Below are 21,139 nucleotides of genomic sequence, written 5' to 3'. Positions count from 1 at the left end.
CCTAGGGCAAGAGACTGATGCAAGGAGATGATCAGATGGAGCAAAAAAAAAACAACACGTTTGATCAAAACAACTGATGTAAAAACTAGAGTTAATCATCATTCCTCTGTTTTTATAAAACAAGAACTAAACAAGATCTCATCTTCAATACAAAACAAAACAATTGTTAAAGCAAAATATGCTGAGAAGACAATGCAAAAAACTAGAATTTCAAGTAGCTTTGATGTTGACACCAATCTCTCGTGGCTTCAGGTGGGGAAGATTGAAGTTGCTAAAATGGTAATAAGCAAGAGTTTTTCCCTTAACGAACTTCAGCTTCTTCTTCAAGAAAGATCTGTCCCCCATTATGTCCAAGGCGCCGAAGAAGTCAAATCCACTTTCCTTTGCCACTACTAAGGCATCGCTCATGAGAGTCTTGGTGGAGGTGTCTCTAGCAACATGATAAAAGGAGAATGCTACATTCAAATCAGAATTTTTCCTAGCGTAGAAACTGAAGAAGTCAGTCACAAACTCAGTGGAAGGGTTGACCACGACGTAAGAGTACACAACCTTATCCCGTGGCAGAAGCCAATGGGTGACGTCTGCTTCTTCAAGGTAAGATGAAACCCTAAACTGTCTAAGGTAGCTTCTTATAAGTTTTGTAACAGCAGGGACATCACATGGTAACATTGGTCTTAAGCCAGGTGTTTGTGTTGTTGCTGCAGGTAGTGGTTGTTTTTCTTCCTTCAATGCCCTGTACCATGGTTGGCAGGTGATGCTTGGTGTAGAGCGCTCTGAAACTGTGAGATAAACAGCTTTGCTAACACCCTCCAGGTCAACCCTTCTTCTCATCTCATCGATCATGAATGAACCCAAAGAACCAAAGCTGAACTTCTTGAAACCCTTCTGAACACAGAGAAAATTTAAATCTGCCGCTTCAACCACATCCTCACCTATTTGGATTTTGATAGGGACACCACTGATAAAGCCAAGCAGCTTCTTGTTGCGCTTGGAACAGATTCCCATATGCCATTCCTTCTTATAACCCCATGGCTGCAAGGCCCACCTCAGATAATCTTTGGATAAATCAAAGGTTGCAGTGTCCGAGAAGTTTTCTTTGAGTAGTGTCTGAACCTGTGCACACATATCATCTGAGCTCAAATCGCATGTGACCAGTTCAAGAGAGGAATGCAGTTCCTTTGGCTCTCTCTTGAGCTCGGCCTTTGCTGGTGAACTAGCTTCAACTTCAGAAGGAGCTTCTTCACTGCGGTGAGGACCATCAGATGCTTGCTTTGAGACTTCAAGTAATCCAGATGGAGGATGCTCTTCTTCATCATCCACAACCTTCCCCTTACCCTTTTTTCTCATCAACTCGTTGACAATCTCAGCTTCAGCTTCAGAAGAACCATCAGATACAACCTTCTCGTTACCCTTTTTTTTCATCAACTCGCTGACAATCTCAGCTTCAGCTTCAGAAGAACCATCAGATGCTTGCTTTGAGACTTCAAGTAGTCCAGATGGAGGAGGCTCTTCTTCATCATCCACAACCTTCTCCTTACCCCTTTTTTTCATCAACTCACCATCAGAGGGACCAGAACGTTCATTCCCACTGTGCCCGTGCTGAGGACTAGAGATGGCATCGCTCTTTGATGGGCAAGGTGCCTCCTTTTGTGCTCCACTAACTTTCTTGTCCAATCCAGAAAGGCTCGATGATGTTTGCTCGGCAGCCTTCTCATCTGGGGCACGAGGAGCTGTAACCTGAGGTGGTCTCCTAGGTTCCGTCTTGGATCCTTTGCTACCAGACAAGCCGGCTCTTTGCTGCTGCTGAGGAAGACCTCCCTTAGCTGGGGCACGAGGAGCTGTAACCTGAGGTGGTCTCCTAGGTTCCGTCTTGGATCCTTTGCTACCAGACAAGCCGGCTCTTTGCTGCTGCTGAGGAAGACCTCCCTTAGCTGGGGCACGAGGAGCTGTAACCTGATGTGGTCTCCTAGGTTCCGTCTTGAATCCTTTGCTACCAGATGAGACAGCTCTTTGCTGCTGCTGAGGAAGAACTCTCTTAGCTGGGGCATGAGCTGCTTGATGAGGACCAGACAAGACGGCTGTTTTCTGCTGAGGAGGAGGAGCTGCAACTATACCGCTTCCTGCGACCACCTTAGCTGGGGCATGAACTGCTTGATGAGGACCAGACAAGACAGCTGTTTTCTGCTGAGGAGGAGGAGCTGCAACTATACCACTTCCTGTGACCACTTTAGCTGGGGCATGAGCTGCTTGATGAGGACCAGACAAGACGGCTGTTTTCTGCTGAGGAGGAGGAGCTGCAACTATACCGCTTCCTGCGACCACCTTAGCTGCAGCTGGACACATAACAACCTCTGCATAAGATCTTTGCTGCTTTCCTTTGCTGATGTTCTTGGCCTGTTCCTCTTTGTAATTTTGATAAACAGCTCCATAAGACTCGTTAATTTCGTGCAAAAAGGCTCTGAACCTTGCAGGGACAACAACATCTTCTTCCATCTCGGGGTATAGAGTTTGTTTTTGAGTTGATATATTGTTTGCTGCCTTCTCCTTCTCCTGATTGTACTTTTCAACAACACATCGATAGTTAAGGTCCAATTCGATCAGTAAGTCAAAAAAACCTTTTGTACCGAGGATCTTTGAACAGAGGATCTGTTAACCCACGAAAACGAACACCATCAGCCATCCTTGATCCTGAAAAAAAAAAGCAATGGTTCAAGATTTTTGAGAAAGCCACAAGACTAAAAACAGTTAAGCGCAACCAGAAGATCCGTCAAACACAAACACGAAGCGGGTGATCATCTATCCGATACTAAGCAAGCGGCAGAACAACAAGTTCTGGATTCTATAAGAGAACACACATCATATATATATATATATATATAAACAACTTCTAAATCGAATCATTTCGTGTCACGAATCATCTTTCAACAAACGAAAAAAAGAAGAAAAAAGTTGCGACAAAGTGAAACCTGCGTTCGTGAACTTGGGAGTGATGAAGGAACAGAATGATCAGCCAATCCAAGCACGAAACCTAAACAAAATCAGAATCATAATAAGTTCTCAAAATCGAATCATCTTTCAACATAGATTTCTCGTGATCTTGTTATACACATATTATACAATCGATACTCATATTACAATCGATAAACACATATTATACTCATCTTGTTTTGAACAATCGAAACAAGACTCGTCGTGATCAAGTAATCGAACCTGTGAATCGCTCTCTGCTCTGATTTCTCGGTTGACGAACTATCGAAAGTGAAGATTTCTCGAGAAACGATAACGGGAACCGAAATTGCAGAAGATTTGATCTCTGGTGGTGGTGAGAGAGTTTGAGTTTGAGAGGGAGAGAGAGCGTGTTGAGACTTGAGAGAGAAGGAATAAAGTTCAAGAGTGTGTAAAATGACGGATTTGCCACTTCTAACAAACTCTTTTGAATCAGCCACTTAATTAATGACAAGTGTCTTACCCTGATTCCTTGCTCTGGGCTTTTACCGATTTGCCCTTTCTTCATACTTCTCGTTAACTGTGTAGTATGCGGATTGCTGACGTGTAGCGTTTTTTCTTCTTACTAAATGACTGATTGTTCATTGTTTTTTTTTGTTACAAATCAACTTTCAGAAACGCCATATGATTCCAGATTAGAGTTTTACTTTACAAAAAATTTATAACGTTTGATTTCGGTGAGTGCAGAAGCTATACTGAGAAAAAAGATTGTAAAACGAAAACAACATGTTGTTTAGTTATTAATAAAAATAATATTTGGTGTGATTGTTTTAAGGTTCAACTCTAAAACTCTACCTTGATTATTCGAAACTCCAGTTCAATTTTTAATTCGTTTGATCTAACCAGTTATCATATTTCTATTTCAACTGACTAGAGCGTATATAGTAGTTAAAAAAAAGTTAAATTACTCCACACATGCATGTTATGTACGTACGAACGAAAACATACGTGACTACATGACGTCTTTTTTTACTAATACATACATGCGTGTGCTTATTTGACTATGTCTTTTTTTTTGAAAAAAAATTGACTACGTCTTTGCATGCTAATTTAGGAGTTAACCCGCATCTAGCTAGTATGTATGTATATGTGGCGTAACTTTGACTACATGCTACATTTTTTTTTAGATTTGAATTTTATATAAAATATGAGAAGAGTTTGTAAGCTTTTTTTTTTTTGCCAAATATGTGAATTCCATTAAAATGGGTAGAGTTTGTAACTTATTACAATCGGTTATGTCAAACTATGGTTTATCTTTGCAAAAAGAATAAAAACAAGGTAAAGCATAATAAAAGAAGAGCAAAAGACATTACTCCCTAGATAGCCAATGTTGCATTAGACCCCAGCCCTGTTTCTGATTTCTCTTCGACAGGATTGCATCTCTAATGAAACGATCAAGTAATTTGAAAATGGTAGCTGGAGAAGATGAGATGTTATCATGATATCGCTTGTTCCTCTCAGACCAAATAGAGTAGATAGTTGCTGAGGCTACTAAAAGTTTGAGTAGCCTAGGAGCTACACTGTCACGTAAACTTAGCCAGTCAGAGAAGGCTACCCATGTGTGGAATCCTGCAAATGAGTATCCCATTCTTCGCAGACAAATGGTCCAAAAATCAGCACTCCAATCGCAGCGAAAGAAGAGGTGATCTCTGTCTTCAATGTAAGTATCACAAAGGCAGCAAGAAGATGGAATATTGGTGCCCCATTTGGAGAGGCGAGCTCTTGTGGGTAGCCTGTCAAGCTGAGCTAGCCACATATTGAAAGAATGTCTAGGGATTGCACCTTTGAACCAGACATAAGAGGACCATTGCTGAAGCGGAGCCCTGTGACGTAAGGCTTCCCAGGTTAGCTTTGCTGAATAATTATCCAATTCAGAGTCATTCACAAGCCAGACGTAAGAGTCGTTTTCAGATATAAGTGAAGGCAGAGGAACTGTAGTAAGGTATATTTGAAGTGTCTCAGCAGCAGGTGACCTTGCCCCACGTAAAAGCCAACCATCCAAGTTGCAAGCGTTGGCGATGGAAGCTTGAAGGGGAATACACAGCTCCCGTGGTCCATCAGGACCAAAGTATTCAATGAGCTTACCGTATGGCGTCCATACATCCCACCAGAAGCTGATCGAATGACCATTACCAACTTTTGCCCTTATGAATCGAGAAGCCAAGGACCGCAGGTGGAGGAGAGAACGCCATGTCCAAGATTTTACTTTGTCCACATCACAACTCCAAACATTATTCTCTTTTATCCTATTCGACTTCATCCAGATCGCCCAAAGAGAAGAACCACTTACAAAAAGCAGCCACAGCAATTTTAGACAAAGCGTTTTGTTCCAAAGACCAAAATCACGGAGGTCTAGCCCACCCTCTTTCTTGGGGAGGCAAACAGTTTCCCAAGCAACTTTATATTGGATCGGACCAGAAATCCTTCCACTCCATAGAAACATAGAACACAGGCTTTGGATGCGTTTCAGACAACCCTTGGGAAGGATAAATGCAGAGATCCAAAAATTGACAGTACCATAGATAACTGAAGATATTAATTGCCTTCTCCCAGCATATGAGAGAGCTCTGTTAGACCAGGAGGAGAAGCAGCCAGTAACCTTGTCAAGCAGGGGCCTGTAGTCAGCAAGCCGAAGCTTACGATGCATAAGAGGCAGCCCAAGGTATCGAACAGGAAGTGACCCGAGGGTGAATCCAAGACTCGAGAGATCAGAGGTTTCTGCCTGAGTCAGACCTGCTGTATATTGCTCCGTTTTCATCTTGTTTAACGTCAGACCAGACCATCCAGAGAATATATCAAACGTGTCAGCAATGTTTTGAAGGGAAGACCGCTCACCATCAAAAAATACCATTATGTCATCAGCAAAGGCGAGGTGTGAGACACACGGGTTTACCGCATTGGGATGGTGCCCAATAGATCCATCAGCATATTTAGAGTTTAGGAGCTGTGAGAATACCTCAATGCACAGTACAAAAAGATAGGGAGATAGTGGATCGCCTTGCCTAAGCCCTTTAGTTCCCTTGAAATATCCACATAACTCACCATTGATAGCCACCGAAAATCTTGTAGTTGTGATGCATTGCTGAATCAGGTGACGAAAATAAGGAGGAAAGCCCAAGGCTTCAAGAGTATTCAATATAAAATCCCAATTCACAGTATCGAAGGCCTTCTTAAGATCAACTTTAAGCATACATCGCTTCGATATGGATTTCCAATTGTAGCCTTGAACCAATTCAGTAGCAAGGAGCACATTCTCCACAAGTAACCTGCCTGGGATGAAAGCCGATTGGACATTCGATATAATCTGCGGCAGCACCGATTTTAGTCTATTAGGAAGAAGCTTAGAAATGACCTTGTAAACAGAGTTGCAGCAAGATATCGGACGGAAATCAGAAATACGGGAGGGATTTGTTTTTTTCGGCACTAGAGAGATGATAGTTGCGTTCCATTGCTGAAGAAGGCGTCCTGAGGTGAAAAATTCATTCACACCATCGATCATATCCTTTCCCACAGCAGCCCAATTTGCTTGAAAGAATTCTCCAAGGTAATCATCTGGGCCTGGAGCTTTGCTCTTTGGAAAGGAGAGGAAGGCCTCCTGAATATCTGAAGCGGTGAAAGGGGAGCTTAGTACACTGACAGATTCTGGAGAACATCTGAAAGGGACAAGATCTGAGATGATTTGGGGCGAAGATGAAGTGAGAGTATCTGTGCCACCCAGAAGCGAACTGAAGTAAGAGACAGCATGAGCGAGTTTGTAAGCTTACAAAAATGTCAAACTAAAATGGGGTTCACCTTGGCAAAAATAATAAAAAAACAAGGTGATGCTCTTACTATTCATTGCATAATGACCTAGTACTCATGCCTCAGCCAAGTTTGCATTAGATGTTTGAGAGTCTTCTTGTGTTGCTTCTCCAAGATGACGTCCCTGATCGTGCGGTCAATAAGCTCGAAGATTGAAGGTGGAGTTGTACTTTCGCCGTCATGGAGTCTTCGGTTTACGTTCTGCCCAGATGTTATATACCGTACGTAGCTTGTACCACAAGCCATTTAAGTAATCTCGGGGCAGTTCGCAGTTGCATCTTTGAGTGAGAGCCCATTTTGCATTGAAGGCGTAGGGAGATACCTTGTAACACAAGAAATAGAACCAATTTTCAAACGGCGCTGTATGAGACATCCGTAAATAATTTGTGTTTGAGAATGCATTGGGTGAAAGCTGAAAGCTACAAGGTATACAATTCTTCTGGCAAAACTTACAAATTTATTATATCTTTGACTGAATCAGCGATATGGTTAGTCAGTGATGATGCCAAGTTTCATATTGGTGCCATTTATAATATTCATCAGTCCCTTCCCCCAAATGTCATCAAGATTTAGTATTACCATCCGTACTTAGCTAAATTTATCGAGTTTCACATTTCTCAATGACTCAACAAGAGCATAGTAGTAAAAAAAAAGTTAAAGAGATTAGTTGGATGATTCAAAGACGAGGTGACATGAATTTGAAGCTCTAACTACACTAGCCAACTCGTTTAGCATCTCAGGTTTCTCTTCCAAGGATTCGACGTACATCTTCCGGTTCTGTATAGAAAGTTGCTTTCTTCAACCATCTTACATTCTTCAAAATGTATTTTGCCACTTGTCGCTCTTCATCTTGTTCCCATAAGTATCTTGTTCACAGGAATGTCACAAGATGGAATAACAAACATTCCGGTACGCATTTTGGACGTTGCTCCCATTCCTGGGCCAATCGGAAAGAGAATATTGTTCTATAGTTTTATTCTTATGCCTGAGAAAATGATATTAGATCTCATCAAAGTACTCCGAAAGTGGAGGAGCTGTATATGAGGAAGATAAAAAAACTAATTAAAATCGCGGCTGTTGACTGCTACCACGCCATTCTTCATCACCTTTGAACGTTTATTAACTCCTTGGGCTCCAAAATCTGACTAGCACTTCTCCAAACCTGTAAACACACACAAATGCAATACATTGCATCCTGAACAAATTCTAAATGTGCCTAAATGATCAATTTAAGAACGTTCTAAAAGTCTTTGCTTTGTATATAAACTAAAATGGAGAAGAGACTTTGAAAACTTGAGAGGAATGAAATAAACATCTCATCATTGCAGTCTTGAAGAATTTACAACACTTTGACATAAAGTGGATGATATTTTGAGCTACAAGGAACACATAGAGAGAGAGAGAGAGAGGATGGAATCTACAACACTTATGTAAGACGGTGGTTGATATTTTGAGCTACAAGGAGCACAAAGAGAGACAGAGAGGCATGTGTTAGATTCTTCTTTTGATTTTCCTTCATGAATGTCTCTCACACTTCTTCCTCTGATTCAGCTGCTGCTCCCTAATATGTCTCTGTATGTATCCTTGACCTTCTGAAACAGCACCTCCCTGAAACACGTTACGATAGAAAAATATGAGTTTCATATTTCTCAAAGAAAACACTAGACGAAACCAAATTATGTAATTGAGGGGAGATTGCTTGACCTGTCTGGTTTGAAGATCATGTTCTTGTAAACGAACCACTGTGTTAACAAAACAACAACGTTGCAAAGGTCCATTAAATAAAATGAACCAAGTCTTGAGATTCAAGATCAGTCATGAGAAGCAGCAATCCATTTGTGAAAATCAGATGTTAGTAAGGAAAACACTAAATTGCATGTATTTCTTAGGATACAGAGGACTAATCCTCAATCCAATCTCGTTCTAAATCCTCAGAAAAGGTACAACAAAGGCAAAGATGATACTCATCATACAGGTAGAAATAAACTCTCACCCCAGTGTAACCAATGCCTACAAGTTCAAAAACACCAGGAAACAACGGAAGCCTGTCGATTGCCTGTTTCACCACCACAAATATTCAAAAAACAAAATTAGAATCAAACAAAAAAGGAAATTAAAAAGAGTTTTGAAGATGGAAAGTGACCGAGATGAGGCCAGTAGATCCCCAAAGAGCAAGCAAAGCAGCAAATGCGAGAGAACCAATTGCATACTTATCCTCCACTTTCTCCCACTGTCAACAAATCAAAATCCAATTCACTTCATAGGAAAGACAAAACAAATCAGCAAAAGTCTCTTTACAGCTTCTTGAGCGGTCTTGACGATTTCCGGCAACTCTGTAGTCTCAGCTTCGGCGGTGACCGGAGCTTCAACTTCGGTAGCTCTCGTCGGAACGTTCCTCCTCGCAATCTTCCGACCTATAAAAAGACAAAAAGCCATTTTTAAAACTCGGAATCGGACATTAACAATGAAAAAAAGGTTTCACATTTGTGGAGAGTGGGAAACTGACAGTAAGCAGTGGACTGAAGCGGCTTAGGAGGAAGCATCGGAAGTGAAATACACGAGGGAGAAGAGAAGGAGGCTTGTCCAGGAGGAGAAGCTCTAGAGTTGATGATAGTCGAAGATGAAGAGATTGAAAGGGAAGCCATGGCGCTCTGGTGGCACTTCAATCACAGAATCAAACCAACAAATCAGAAGAAGCTTATTAAATATAATTATCTTTGAGATTAATGGGAGAATCAGTGTTGAGTTTGAGAGATATTTGAAAAGTAACCATTCCCACCACTCGTTTTGGGTTTCCCGATCAGGATAGTGCTGACGTGGCGTACGTACAGGCCATCTTGGAGCTTTCATTTGGATAGAACTGTGATTTGATGGTGTTGCCTAGAGTTTTTTCGAAAACATATTTGTAGATACATTTTATATTTTCCAATGAAGAAAGATAAACGACTTTTCAAACAGGATAGTGCTGACGTGGCGTACGTACACAACTCTTAAAACAAACGTCAAACTTTATCTGGTGGGGCCCAATTCTGCAGAGTATCCTTAAACTAAAGCCAAATTAAATGCCACCATGCTCAGAAGAAGACTCCACGTAAACCAAAGTTACAAAATAACTTTTATTTTAATCAACAGTAGTCGAATATCTGACGAACCGCCGCCGTTATCTCATCTACTGATCCCAAGTTGCAGTCTTCTTCCATCTGAAAAATACCAAAAAATGTTTAGAAATGATATGTGTTTTGTTTTGCATAATATGGTTCTTTGTTTTATAAGTACCTTGAGGTTGAAGGAATAAGAGACAGATGCGTTGCACGGAGATGTCACATTGAGATGAAGAACAGTTAGTCCAAGTTTCTCTAGCAAAAAGATTGATCTGAGAAGTTGTCCTTGTTTCCTCTGGCAGTACTGGATTTTGAGACTCACGTGCCTCTCCGTCACTGTGGCATCGATTATCAGTTTACTAGTTTGTTGAGTTATCTTCTGCGCTTCAAGGGATTGTAAGTGTTGCTCGAGGATCTTCACGAAGTCTATAGCTCCTCCTACTATTGACGCCTGGTCTCCCTATAAGAAAACAAAAAAAACTATGTTAAAAGACTTTAACGTTGTTAATTATAAAGGTTTCAAGTTTTGGTTTGTGCTATGTATAGATACCCTAAGGAAGTAGGAAGATGGAATGAGTGAGCGGAGTGAGTTGAGATGAACGTTCATTTGGCGTCTGCGGTTTCTTTCAACCGCTATGTGTGTCATTCTCTTCTGGCTCTCCATCTCTTCTCTGTTTTTCATTGGTTTGCTTCTCCTTCTCTTTCTCTTCTCTCTGCTCACTGATGCTGCCAAGTTGTTGTTTCTGAGCTTGCGTCTTGAAAACGCATTGTCTACTGGGTTCAGCTGAAGTTCTTGGCTTGAGATGTCTTCATTGGTTCCTTCTAAAAATGGATTCTGATAGTAATGGTTGTTGTCTGAGTGGAACGGTGAATGAAACTCTGGAACTTCATATGGGAGATAGTTTCCTAGAATGTGTGGGTCTTTGAAGGACAAAACCGAAGAAGGGTCTTGCAGCATTTGTTGAAATGGAAGTCTTGTACCTTGCAAGGTAAGAGTTGAGTATTGATCTTCCTCAAGAGGAAAGCTATGATCCTCCGGAGATGCTTGAACTTGTAGGCTTCTTCTCACATTCACTTTTTGATCCAACAACTGCAAGAAAAAAAAGAGGTACCTACCAAGTGAGCGAGAGAGAATATAGAAACAAGTGAAATCTGGTTATTCATCTACTGTAGGGTGGTTTGGTGAGTGCGTCAGTAACGAGAAACAAAACTATAATGAAAAATGGAATGTTTCAAAGAGAGGTAATCAGCTGAGAGCAGATTTGTTAGTGTTTTCTGTATAACAAACATCCACAAGCACTGAATGCAACTCATTAGGGGAAGGAGTAAATATGCATGTCCACATCTTTTGATTATAGGCTCAAATAGTTGAAAAGAAGAAATAAAATAAATGAAAAACGTTCCAAACTGAGATAAAGATACATTTACACATAGCTTGTTTTGCCCTTGTATCCTCTCCATTACAGAGCTGAGATCTCTCTCTCTTTAATACTCTTTCTCTCTTGTTTGTTTGTATCTCTCTTGAAATAAATGTGAGGGGTTTTTAAAGAATTAAAAAAAAAAAGATACTCATGTACTCGCTTCTGCAGCTAAGGCCGTTAGCTTTATATACAACACTGGTCCTAAATTGTTATGAAGATGTTGAATAGAAATGGGAACTTGAAAGTGAGATATGAGAGGAGAAAGGGAAGTAAACAAAGAGGTAAAAATAAAGACCAAAGAGATGACAACAGATGTTTGTTGAAGAGCAAAGAACATGAGAGGAGGGAGAGAGAGAGAGAGAGAGTATCTCTGACATAAGAAAGGTCCCTCAAAGAAACATTATTGGCTTTGGCAGTTTTGTCTGGCAGCGAAGACAGTCAGTTGTGGGGGCTTTCGTTAATACATGATGATGATGATGAGGAAGAGGAAGAAGAAGAAGACCATTTAACCTTTTAAAAGTCTAAGGAAGCGTTTATACATTCATCCCCTCAACGCGTGAATTCTGGATTCTTACCTGTTAAGCATACAAGTGTTGATGCCTTGGCTTCAAGGGTACTAACCAGTGTTTGTCTCTAAAATATATTTATTTTTCTTCACTCATATTCATACTACTGTGATAAAACCAGAACAGCCTATGCAACTTAATAACATCCAATCTTTACATAGTCATTTTTAAAATAATGCTTATAAAAGTACAAAGCTGATGTAACTTACGACCTCTTGTTACCAGACTCTCAGGACAAAACAATGGCCCCACTTGTGACAAATCAGATCCTGCTTCTAACACCATTCACAAGCCCTGTGACTCCTAGGATAATTGAAAGACACACCTAATCTCATAAAAAGTTGGGATGACGTCTCTGTTCTTAAGCAAGTTGACATATAACTATACCAATATACCTAAAGCATGAAGAACAAGAGAAAGTGGACAAAAAGATAAAAAACTTTATTGATTTTATCATCATGTCAATGCAAATGCTTATACAAAATACTCTTGAGATATTTGATTTGCCTTTCAGCGCTCGATTTGTATAGTGACATGACTGATATTATACTCCCTGCGGATGTAATCAATGACCTTGTTAAGCACCATATCAGCATCTGCCTCCGGTGTGATATTGACATGGCAAGCAAGCAGCACTTTCCCCACCGTGATAGCCCAAATGTGAAGCTCATGAACCGCCACCACTTCTTCCATCTCCAGCAAACCCTTCTCCAGCTTCGTAGCGTCAATCTCTCTCGGCGTGCTCTCCATCAACACCTCAAGAATGCTTCTGATCATGTTTATGGTCGTCCCCAAGACAATAACCGAAAAGACAAGCGTGCAGATCAGATCAACTATCTTCCACTCCGGGTTGTACCAGATGATACCTCCTCCAATCATAACACCAACGCTCTGGATGGAGTCCCCAAGGACATGGAGATAAGCTCCTTGGACATTGATGTTCCTCTTTCTCTTCTCTGATTTCTCCAGCAACTGCTCAGTCACATCTTCATCCCCATGAGCGTGATGATGATGCTTGTCCTCTCCATGACCATGATGGTGATGATGTGTGGTAACCGTCACCCCATGACTGTGATGATCATGACCATGGCCATGACCGTGACCATGATCATGTCCCAACAGAACAGCCATTATGATATTCACAAGCAACCCAAAAGCAGCAACAAGGAACATAAGGAACCCATTAACCTCACTAGTCTCACTAAGAAGTCTGATGATAGCTTCATAGACAAGTATCCCAGTGAGGAGCCAAATGAGCTGGATGGAGACAAGAGCTCCCAAAATCTCAATCCTGAAAAAACCATAAGTCTGCCTCGGCGTCGCTTCCCAGCCAGCAGCCCACAGGGAGAACAAGGAGATGGCGAAGGCAGCAACGTCAGAGAGAAGATGAGCTGCGTCGGTGAGTATAGCTAAGCTGTTAGCTTTGATGCCACCGAAGACTTCAACGGTCATGAAGAGAAGGCATAGCACCACGGCGATGCAGAGCTTGCGCATGGAGGCATTGCGTTCTTGGGCGTCGCCGGAAGCGTTGTTGAGATCTGAGAAGCCGCAGGGAGCTTCTCCACAGGCTTTGCTTGCCAGAATTGTTGTGCTTTCTTCAACGGATTTGCCTCGATTGACCTCGATGATGTGGCAATGTTGGGGGCTTGAAGACGCCATCTGAAAAGAGAAAAAGGGATGAGACAAGAACAAGAACAAGAAAAGCAACTTTATAATAAAAAAAAGAACAAATCAGACATGGATGGCACTACTAGTCATGTAACAGGAGGAGGTTCTACTAGCACAAACACATACTAAAGAATATATAACAAACTAATCATTATAATAATTAATTTATAAGTATGAAAGAGTCGCAATCAGACCAATTCCAGATGTGACTATGAAGAATCTAGAAACACTGTAACAGATATAGACTTGTCTAAAGAGGAACACAGAGATGCATCGGCAAAAAAGACTGATTCTTCAACTTCGACACGAATAATAATAATAATAATAAAGGTAGCAAACACAGAGCGTACAAAACTTAAAAAAGAAAAGAACTAACCAGAGAGAGAGAAGAGAGTCGAGAGGCTGAAGTTGCCGGTTTGATAGATTCACTACTCCTCCTAGCCCTTTAAAGAATGTCAAGGAAAAAGGAAGAAGCCTTTTATTTATGAATAGAAAAGTATGAGGCGGCCACGAGAGATGAGATGGGGGCAGCTTCTCTTTTCCTTTTCTTTCCGGGGTCCTTTTTTTCTTTTTTTCTCTCTCTTATCCTTGTACTCCTCCTTTACAGATCTCTATTCTCTATGGTTTTGTTTTCTTGTTGTGTCTTTTCCACGGTCAATTTTATATACACGTGGCATCGCCACTCTACTTATTCACCGTAATTATTGCTCTCCTGTCTTTCTGGCACTACTTTACTAATCCAACCGAATGATTGGGGCTTTAATTACCTGGTTTACTCTCAAATGATTGGGCCTTTTCAGTGGTTTTCCACGGCTTTAAATGAAATAATTTTATTGGTTCACAGTTTTGAGAAGAAGAAAACAAATTGTAAAAGTAGAATAAATACAAAATTGGAAAAATATTTGGATACATTGAATTGAATCACAAAGAAAATAATGTCCAAATCATTTACTAGTACTACCATTTAAGTGAAAAAAAGAAGAAGATAATACTGATAGTCCTCTTACATTAAATGCCAAGTCAATATGGAAAAAAAAAACTTGCAGAAAATCTGGAGTTACGGTTTAACGTAGCTTTGATCATTCGCAGATAATAGAGATGATCTATCTAATAGTAAGTGGAATAGTTACCCCAATATTCTAATAAGATTAGCTGAGAAAATAACACTCAAATACAAAATAAGCCACACTTGATATTACAACGAGTCTCTCTATAACTGGGCCTTTCACCGTGTGGAAACTTCTCTCGTTGGGCTGCGAGGCATTATTTAGTAATAGACGCATCTGAGTTTACAGCACGCACAAACTGGCCTTTCACTCTTGGACGCTGCTCTGCTAGCTTCTTCCTGCTCTCATATCTTACCTTTTTACCAAAGCATCGATCTTTCTTCTTCATCCGGAACTTCATCAGCGCAGCTTCTCTCTCACTCTTGCGTTGCTGGGCAGTGACACCACCTTCACCTTCTTCTTCTTCCTCCTTTGCTTTCTCTCTTGTGCTGCTGCTCCTACTTTGTCCTCCTGCTGTTACTGTCCCCTCGTTGGTGCTCTGACAACCAACTTCCACTTCCTTGCTTGCCTTCGGGCGATTGGATTCTACTGGGAAGAGAGATTCTTGCTTCTGTTTCGTAGTCCCGGACTGAAGAAACTGGTTGTGTCCGCTTACGCTTGATGAACCAATGTTCTCATGGTTGCTGCTCGTTGTAGCGCTTCCGTGATCACATCTGAACAACTTTTCATGTGATTCGCTTGGTGTCTTGGGCTCAGCTGAACTACTTGCCTCTACAGCTACAACAACTGCTTTCTCTCCTGCCTTCCCATTCTCGTATCTGCAAGTTATAAATAATTAATATCTATTATTTAAGGCATTCTGTTTTTATTCAAAGAAAGCACACAAACCTTGAGAAGGCTGATGCATCAGAGAGGCTAATCTTCTGATGCTTGCTTTCATCTTGGTTCTTCTCTAAACTTCTTTCAGAGCAAGATCTCTTCAGAGAAAGCCCAAGCTCGGGCCCAACATGCTGCTCACGTGCGTTGTCTCCATAGTAACACTCACTCCGTTTGTCTATCCCACCGATCAAATCCATTGTCACATCAAAAGATTCAAACAGCGGTTTGACATCCCCCATCAGCTTATCCTCACCGTTGTCGCTGATAGCCTGAGAACCACTTCCATGATCAGAATGATATCTTGAATCTGCACAAGTTTCATCATTCTCTTCAACGTTCTGCTGTGAAGCTGGTAAGCTAGGACCATTAGCAGTAAGATCACCACGCAACTGATTCATAACCCAAAAAAATTATTATAAGTCGTTCGTTCAAGCTTAAAATTAATAAAACATAACGAAATGAACTTACAGTAAGTCTTCTCCAGACATGTTGCCATAGATTCTTCAACTCGTTTTTCCTCATGGGCTTAATAAGATAATCAGCAGCACCTCTAAGCATACACTTCAACACCATCGTCATCGAATCTTGCGACGACATCACTAGAAGAAAACAAATAAAATCATCAGAACAACAAAAACTAAGGAGAACGCTTTTTTTTTTTACAAAAAGAACGGACTTAGGGGATCACCAACATCGTACTTATGACAGGAATGTGCTTGCAAGCTTCGTGCTCCATCACCAATGCGAGTAGAGCAAAACCGGATATAGCTGGCAAATCGAGCTCCGTTAGTATTAGGTCGATGTTATGTGTCTTCTCCTTGAGAATCTCCCACGCAGCTAAACCATCGGAGACAGCCACAACTGTTTCGAAATCAAAACAAAACTCGAGTTTAGTTTCACAGACAAGAAACATACTTCTAACTTCAAAATTTTAAGACAATGAACAAATAATACACGGACCGAACATAATACTTCTAACTTCAAAATTAAGACATAAAGATCGAAACTTGAAACAGATTAAGACAATGAACAAACAATTCACAGACAAGAACATAATACTTGTAACTTCAAAATTAAGACATATAAAGACCGAACATACTTGTAACAGATTTAAGACAATGAACAAATAATTCACAGACAAGAACATACTTGTAACTTCAAAATTAAGACAAAAGATTGAAACTTGAAACAGATTAAGACAATGACGCAGACCGAACATGATACTTGTAACTTCAAAATTAAGACATAAAAGAACGACACTTGAAACAGAATAAGACAAAGAACAAATAATTCACAGACCGAACATACTTGAAACAGATTAAGATTAAGACCGGACATACTTTTTGAGTTCAAAATCAAGACAAAGAAGGAAACTTTAAAACATCCTATTAAAACAGAGTAAAGAAATGACCTTTGTAAGAGCATTTCTGAAGAAGGGCGGTGATGATTTGGCGAGTTGAATCATCGGACTCGACAAGCAAAACCCTAAGCACCGTTGTCGGAAGATACTTCTCCCACCGGACGACCTCCGATGACTTGCCTCTGCTCATCATCGTCTCCATAGTACCTTCGTCGCTGCTCAAAACCACAACCTCCCCCATCGATCTCAGAACAGAGAAAAAGCAGAACTTTCCAAAACAAAACAAAAAAACTGAGATTTTAGATCTTAATTCGCCGAGAGGAAGAAGAAGAAGGCAAAGAGTTATATTATTATTATTAGTATCTAAATTCACAGCCACTAGAACTCTCGCCAAAATATCAGACGACTTCTATGCTTTGCTTTCTCAGAGGACAACGGAGAATAGCAATAAACAACTTGGGGAAATCTAATTAACGGTGAATAATCATGCGGGCCTTCTTTGGGCTGACGTGGCTCAATATGGGCCATTATTTTGATCTTTCCTGTATCGTGTTTGATTCGGTGGAGATGGCGTAGCTCTGCTTCCCAGGTCCACATTACACGTGTCGTTATTGTATAGTTTTTGGAATATCTAGTGGTTTTGAGGATGACACGTGGGGTTCTATTTTATTTGTGTGGCTAACTTTGATTTTAGGGATTTTGATTGGTTTCAAATGTAGATATTTTTCTTTATCTTTCTGCAGCATTTCAAATTAGAGTTTCATATTAGATATTGACTCTTTGGAATAAAAAATGGACCCATCAGCCTCAATATTAAATGCCAGCATTGATTAAGTCATATTTTGTGGTGTAAATTTTATATTTTTTTGTGTGGAAACAAGAAGAGTTCTAGAACAATCTATAAAATTTGCTTTGAGTAGAAAAATGCCCCATCAAAGTTAAAGCAAAACAAAATATCTATTGGTCTATGATATGGACAGTTAATACGTAATAAACAACTCACATATGCTTACGTGGTTAGATATATTAGGCTATAAGCTTTTATGCCTAACTTGGTTACCATATGTATCACACATGTCTACAGTACCAAACTTAATGGCTTTGTTAAAAATTAGGCCTTACATGTATTAAGCCCATTAGTTTGTAGACTTAGGCTTAAACTGGAACCCAAGTCTGACTTTCACATAAGTTTTCCTTGGCTATATTTTCTTTGGTTGTTTCAAACAATTTTTTTTTTCAAATAACTTGTTTCTGTCCATTTTCTAATTTGTACTTGCAGACAAATAACATTATGTTGTATCTGCCAAAACATTCTCATAAGTTAATGAAAACCAAAACAATCTGATGTATATGTGTGTTAAGTAGGTGCTGAGTTTCTTTCAAAGTTGTTTAAACAATAATAATCGTGAAATGGTATCCACTGGCAAAGAAAAAGATCCATCTTTCCCAACGGTCTTTTGACCGGTACTTTTGTCTTCATAAGATCCCCTTTGGAATCCAAAGACAATGATCATTGTTACTTTGATAATATAATCATGGTAATTCAAATTAATCAATTATAAAGTTGAACATTCTATAAAGCAGAGTAGTTCATATCATCTACAAGTTGACAAAAAAGTAGAATATTCCAGCTGATATTAAAAGATGTTATCATCTAAAAGTTTATATAATCATAATGAAGAACAAGAACAAGCAATGAGATTTAAAAGACAATTTCAAGAATTACAAATGTGAAAAAAAAAAGGATTTCAAGCTTATCCGAAGCTTTAAAATCATGTTTGGGTTCAGAAGAAGACATAAAATAATTCTTCTGAACATGAAAAATAAATCCCCAAATTAATGTAATGTTGAATGATGCTTTCTGCATCAATCCAAGAATCCAGAAAAAGGCCACCAATGCCTTTTCTTTGATTCTTTAACCTAAAATGCAATATGAATCATGAAAATAAATAAAACAATGAATGTGAAGGATGGTTTCTGTCTTTCTTCCTCCTCCTCCTAGGTACTAATTAAGATTCTAGAAACCTAAAAATGATATGAATAAATGTTTCTAGCTAGAACATGTTGGATAGATTGATCATGAGTTAGTGCACACTGAAGTAGTCCCTTTGCTCTGCTATTGTAGTACTAAATCAATCCTCTATCTTGATGGATGATGATGTAATTGCTTCATGACCATCTTTGTTGCTAGCTTCAGCTGCTGCTTTTGGAGCTGTTGTAGTAATAACAACTGTTTTTGTTGCAGATGTGGCAGCTAATATAAACAAAACAAAATAGTCAAGAATATGAATCGAAACAATGGTTTCAATCTAGATTTAATGATTTGTGAAATCAAACCTGAGGTGGAGGTTGACAAAGAGGAGGAAGATGAAGCTGAAGATGCTAATGATAGAGCCAAAGAGGTTGGAAGGGAGAGGATTGGTGGTGGGGGAGGCTGGGAGCTGAATTGCTGATGAGGCAAGTAAGGGTATTGCAAAAGAGGAGGAGGAGGAGTAGTAGCAGTGTATTGAAAGCTGAAACCATGATGATGTGTTTGAGCTTGAGCTTGATTGCTACTTTGTGCTGCATTGTACTGAGGATAGTAAGGATAGTAGCCATGGAACATTCCTGTTGATCCTGATGATGGAGGACCCATATATGGAGAATACTGTTGTCCTCCATAAAGATGATGGTTGTAGTAATTCTGCAACATTAAAACATCAACATTCAGTGGAACTGAAAAAAAAAATACATTGAAAGATGAATAAATTAACTAACCATTGGGTACATTCCCTCTTGAGAATAACCAGAAAATCTGAAGAAAAGAAAACACAAACAAGAATGAAAACACACACACACACGTAAACAAGATGGGTTGTTGTTGATGAGATGATTAATTATACTTACCCGTAAGAAGAGTAAGGAAATGGGAATTGACCAATGTGTTGTTGTTGTTGATGATGATGAGCCAAAGCAGAGGAAGAAGAAGAGCCTCGAAACTGAGGAGACGGAGCCACTAGTCCTGCTCCTCCTGGCGACCTAAATCTCCCTGTTCCTACAAATCAAGTTTCCTCCTTCGCTTGTTAGTCAAGTAACAAAAAAGATCTAAGTTAGTTTAGATCATATTTTCTGTATAACCCTAAAAGCTAGTTAACTAGATGTACCATTACATTCTAGAGAGAGAGAGAAAAAAAACCATGTCTAGGAGAAGTAGGAGGACGAGGTTTGTGAGCACCAAGAAAAGCAAGATTGCAATTAGCTCTTCTTCCATCAATCACAGGATTCATATTCTGACAAGCTCTCATCGCTGCTTCAGCTTCCATAAACGTCACCTGATCAAAGAAATAAAACCCATTTAGGGGAAAAAAAAACGCAGACTCCTTTTTACGTAAAACTTTTTTTTTAAAGAAGAACATACGAAGCCATAGCCTTTGGATCTGCCAGTGTTCTTATCGGTGATGACGACAGCTTCTACTATTTCACCAAACTGCTCGAAGTAACGTCTCATTGTATCTTTCTGCGTCTCCCATGCTAATCCTCCAACGAAGATTTTCGTCAGCTTCGTATCGTTATTACCACCTTCCATCTGAAACTGTCTCTGCTGAGCCATCTGATTAATTATTTCCCCCAGAATCAAAACTCTAAGTTTTTAGTTTTTACCCTTTTTAAAAATCTATATGCGATTTACAAAAGGAAAAGAAAACTGTAACTTTTCCCCTTCCAACAAAAAAAAAAAAAAAAAAAACTAAACTCTTTGTACGAGAAGAGTGGGATGTTTGTGTTGATTGAAGGAACAAAAGAAAAGAGTAAGAGAGAGAGAGAGAGCCAATGGAGATGGAGCAGACAAGAAAGCTGCTAGTGGGAACCCACGTCAATGGCTAAAGAGAGAAGCAAGTTGATTAGAAAAGCTTTTTCGCTGTATATATATTGGGTCCGCTGCACAAAACATCTGCTTCGCTGTCTTCAACCTCCCTCTCTTGAAATCTTCATATTCTTATAAATAAAATAAATGATTTTATTATAGATAATATATTACATATATCTGTATTGTATATGGATGATTTTTGGTTGTTGTTGTGGGTCTTCACTTTCGGGCACAACCTTCTAAATAATACTATGTTTTCTTCCATCTTAAGATTTTCTGGATGGGTGTTAAAAAAAAATTAAAGAAGATTTTCTGGATGCTTTGCCAACAATTCATTCAAAAAATCAAATCGGTAAAACAAAATCAACATAAAACATAGAATTCTGAGTACTTCATGAAAGTTAATTCGCCATCGTATTTTTGTATACGTTTGATTGCAAAATTAGAAAAGAAAATTATTACATCATTGAAATTCATCCATATATG

At 39.6% G+C, this 21,139-nt stretch overlaps 6 protein-coding genes across 12 annotated transcripts; all 6 read right to left on the bottom strand.

Moving 5' to 3' along the window:
* Nucleotides 1-210: 210 nt before the first annotated feature.
* Nucleotides 211-3,906, bottom strand: LOC125608247 (glycylpeptide N-tetradecanoyltransferase-like). Its single transcript, XM_048778251.1, has 2 exons — nt 1,435-3,906; nt 211-1,362 (listed from the first exon to the last, which is right to left on the bottom strand). The coding sequence occupies exons 1-2, from the start codon at nt 2,491-2,493 to the stop codon at nt 211-213; spliced, it is 2,211 nt and encodes a 736-aa protein (XP_048634208.1). The 5' UTR covers nt 2,494-3,906.
* Nucleotides 3,907-8,107: 4,201 nt separating this feature from the next.
* On the bottom strand, nt 8,108-9,573 carry LOC125608398 (protein CURVATURE THYLAKOID 1B, chloroplastic-like). 2 transcript variants are annotated; one of them, XM_048778851.1, is made up of 6 exons: nt 9,314-9,573; nt 9,106-9,221; nt 8,951-9,037; nt 8,801-8,863; nt 8,512-8,604; nt 8,108-8,415 (listed from the first exon to the last, which is right to left on the bottom strand). In XM_048778851.1, the coding sequence occupies exons 1-6, from the start codon at nt 9,450-9,452 to the stop codon at nt 8,323-8,325; spliced, it is 591 nt and encodes a 196-aa protein (XP_048634808.1). In that variant the 5' UTR covers nt 9,453-9,573; the 3' UTR covers nt 8,108-8,322. The 2 variants fall into 2 exon arrangements, with proteins under 2 accessions (XP_048634808.1, XP_048634809.1); XM_048778852.1 differs by having other exon boundaries at nt 8,512-8,549.
* A 167-nt stretch (nt 9,574-9,740) lies between these two features.
* LOC106391967 (transcription factor bHLH70) lies at nt 9,741-12,062 on the bottom strand. 2 transcript variants are annotated; one of them, XM_013832722.3, is made up of 4 exons: nt 11,331-12,062; nt 10,459-10,998; nt 10,084-10,368; nt 9,741-10,007 (listed from the first exon to the last, which is right to left on the bottom strand). In XM_013832722.3, exons 1-4 carry the CDS (start codon nt 11,367-11,369, stop codon nt 9,933-9,935), a joined length of 939 nt encoding a protein of 312 aa, XP_013688176.2. In that variant the 5' UTR covers nt 11,370-12,062; the 3' UTR covers nt 9,741-9,932. The 2 variants fall into 2 exon arrangements, with proteins under 2 accessions (XP_013688176.2, XP_022557341.2); XM_022701620.2 differs by having other exon boundaries at nt 11,337-12,062.
* Nucleotides 12,063-12,315: 253 nt separating this feature from the next.
* LOC106391969 (metal tolerance protein 1-like) lies at nt 12,316-14,196 on the bottom strand. Of its 2 annotated transcripts, none has more exons than XM_048778850.1 (2): nt 13,940-14,196; nt 12,316-13,554 (listed from the first exon to the last, which is right to left on the bottom strand). In XM_048778850.1, the coding sequence occupies exon 2, from the start codon at nt 13,552-13,554 to the stop codon at nt 12,406-12,408; it is 1,149 nt and encodes a 382-aa protein (XP_048634807.1). In that variant the 5' UTR covers nt 13,940-14,196; the 3' UTR covers nt 12,316-12,405. The 2 variants fall into 2 exon arrangements, with proteins under 2 accessions (XP_048634807.1, XP_048634806.1); XM_048778849.1 differs by lacking the exon at nt 13,940-14,196 and adding an exon at nt 13,633-13,694.
* Nucleotides 14,197-14,686: 490 nt separating this feature from the next.
* On the bottom strand, nt 14,687-17,254 carry LOC125608397 (two-component response regulator-like APRR9). 3 transcript variants are annotated; one of them, XM_048778846.1, is made up of 5 exons: nt 16,861-17,254; nt 16,149-16,310; nt 15,918-16,048; nt 15,459-15,838; nt 14,687-15,388 (listed from the first exon to the last, which is right to left on the bottom strand). In XM_048778846.1, the coding sequence occupies exons 1-5, from the start codon at nt 17,048-17,050 to the stop codon at nt 14,827-14,829; spliced, it is 1,425 nt and encodes a 474-aa protein (XP_048634803.1). In that variant the 5' UTR covers nt 17,051-17,254; the 3' UTR covers nt 14,687-14,826. The 3 variants fall into 3 exon arrangements, with proteins under 3 accessions (XP_048634803.1, XP_048634804.1, XP_048634805.1); XM_048778847.1 differs by having other exon boundaries at nt 16,142-16,310; nt 16,861-16,920; XM_048778848.1 differs by lacking the exon at nt 16,861-17,254 and having other exon boundaries at nt 16,138-16,310.
* Nucleotides 17,255-18,424: 1,170 nt separating this feature from the next.
* On the bottom strand, nt 18,425-20,756 carry LOC125574983 (probable RNA-binding protein ARP1). 2 transcript variants are annotated; one of them, XM_048778844.1, is made up of 6 exons: nt 20,207-20,756; nt 19,985-20,120; nt 19,696-19,843; nt 19,567-19,603; nt 19,147-19,492; nt 18,425-19,063 (listed from the first exon to the last, which is right to left on the bottom strand). In XM_048778844.1, the coding sequence occupies exons 1-6, from the start codon at nt 20,396-20,398 to the stop codon at nt 18,942-18,944; spliced, it is 981 nt and encodes a 326-aa protein (XP_048634801.1). In that variant the 5' UTR covers nt 20,399-20,756; the 3' UTR covers nt 18,425-18,941. The 2 variants fall into 2 exon arrangements, with proteins under 2 accessions (XP_048634801.1, XP_048634802.1); XM_048778845.1 differs by having other exon boundaries at nt 19,696-19,837; nt 20,207-20,728.
* Between the last annotated feature and the right edge of the window lie 383 nt (nt 20,757-21,139).

Source organism: Brassica napus, chromosome A4 (genome assembly GCF_020379485.1).
Source record: "Brassica napus cultivar Da-Ae chromosome A4, Da-Ae, whole genome shotgun sequence".
NCBI classification, from domain to species: Eukaryota; Viridiplantae; Streptophyta; class Magnoliopsida; order Brassicales; family Brassicaceae; genus Brassica; species Brassica napus.
This window is presented reverse-complemented; position numbering and strand designations above follow the sequence as displayed.

Excerpts from the sequence above, each read along its gene's own strand:
- LOC125608247 (XM_048778251.1), bottom strand. The coding sequence starts at position 2,493 with ATGGAAGAAGATGTTGTTGTCCCTGCAAGGTTCAGAGCCTTTTTGCAC. Across the intron at positions 1,363-1,434 it reads CTGAAGCTGAAGCTGAGATT|ATTGTCAACGAGTTGATGAG; the intron begins GTCAGCGAGTTG and ends GCTGAAGCTGAG.
- LOC125608397 (XM_048778846.1), bottom strand. The coding sequence starts at position 17,050 with ATGGGGGAGGTTGTGGTTTTGAGCAGCGACGAAGGTACTATGGAGACG. Across the intron at positions 16,049-16,148 it reads CAAGCACATTCCTGTCATAA|TGATGTCGTCGCAAGATTCG; the intron begins GTACGATGTTGG and ends GTTTTCTTCTAG. Across the intron at positions 15,389-15,458 it reads GATGCATCAGCCTTCTCAAG|ATACGAGAATGGGAAGGCAG; the intron begins GTTTGTGTGCTT and ends TATAACTTGCAG.
- LOC106391967 (XM_013832722.3), bottom strand. The coding sequence starts at position 11,369 with ATGGAGAGGATACAAGGGCAAAACAAGCTATGTGTAAAT. Across the intron at positions 10,369-10,458 it reads CATCTTCCTACTTCCTTAGG|GGAGACCAGGCGTCAATAGT; the intron begins GTATCTATACAT and ends GTTTTCTTATAG. Across the intron at positions 10,008-10,083 it reads CTTATTCCTTCAACCTCAAG|ATGGAAGAAGACTGCAACTT; the intron begins GTACTTATAAAA and ends GGTATTTTTCAG.
- LOC106391969 (XM_048778849.1), bottom strand. The coding sequence starts at position 13,653 with ATGACTAGTAGTGCCATCCAT. Across the intron at positions 13,555-13,632 it reads TGACTAGTAGTGCCATCCAT|ATGGCGTCTTCAAGCCCCCA; the intron begins GTCTGATTTGTT and ends TTCTCTTTTCAG.
- LOC125574983 (XM_048778844.1), bottom strand. The coding sequence starts at position 20,398 with ATGGCTCAGCAGAGACAGTTTCAGATGGAAGGTGGTAATAACGATACG. Across the intron at positions 20,121-20,206 it reads GATCCAAAGGCTATGGCTTC|GTGACGTTTATGGAAGCTGA; the intron begins GTATGTTCTTCT and ends TTCTTTGATCAG. Across the intron at positions 19,064-19,146 it reads TTTGTCAACCTCCACCTCAG|CTGCCACATCTGCAACAAAA; the intron begins GTTTGATTTCAC and ends TGTTTATATTAG.
- LOC125608398 (XM_048778851.1), bottom strand. The coding sequence starts at position 9,452 with ATGGCTTCCCTTTCAATCTCTTCATCTTCGACTATCATCAACTCTAGA. Across the intron at positions 9,222-9,313 it reads GCTTCAGTCCACTGCTTACT|GTCGGAAGATTGCGAGGAGG; the intron begins GTCAGTTTCCCA and ends GTCTTTTTATAG. Across the intron at positions 8,605-8,800 it reads TAGGCATTGGTTACACTGGG|ACTTGGTTCATTTTATTTAA; the intron begins GTGAGAGTTTAT and ends TTGAATCTCAAG.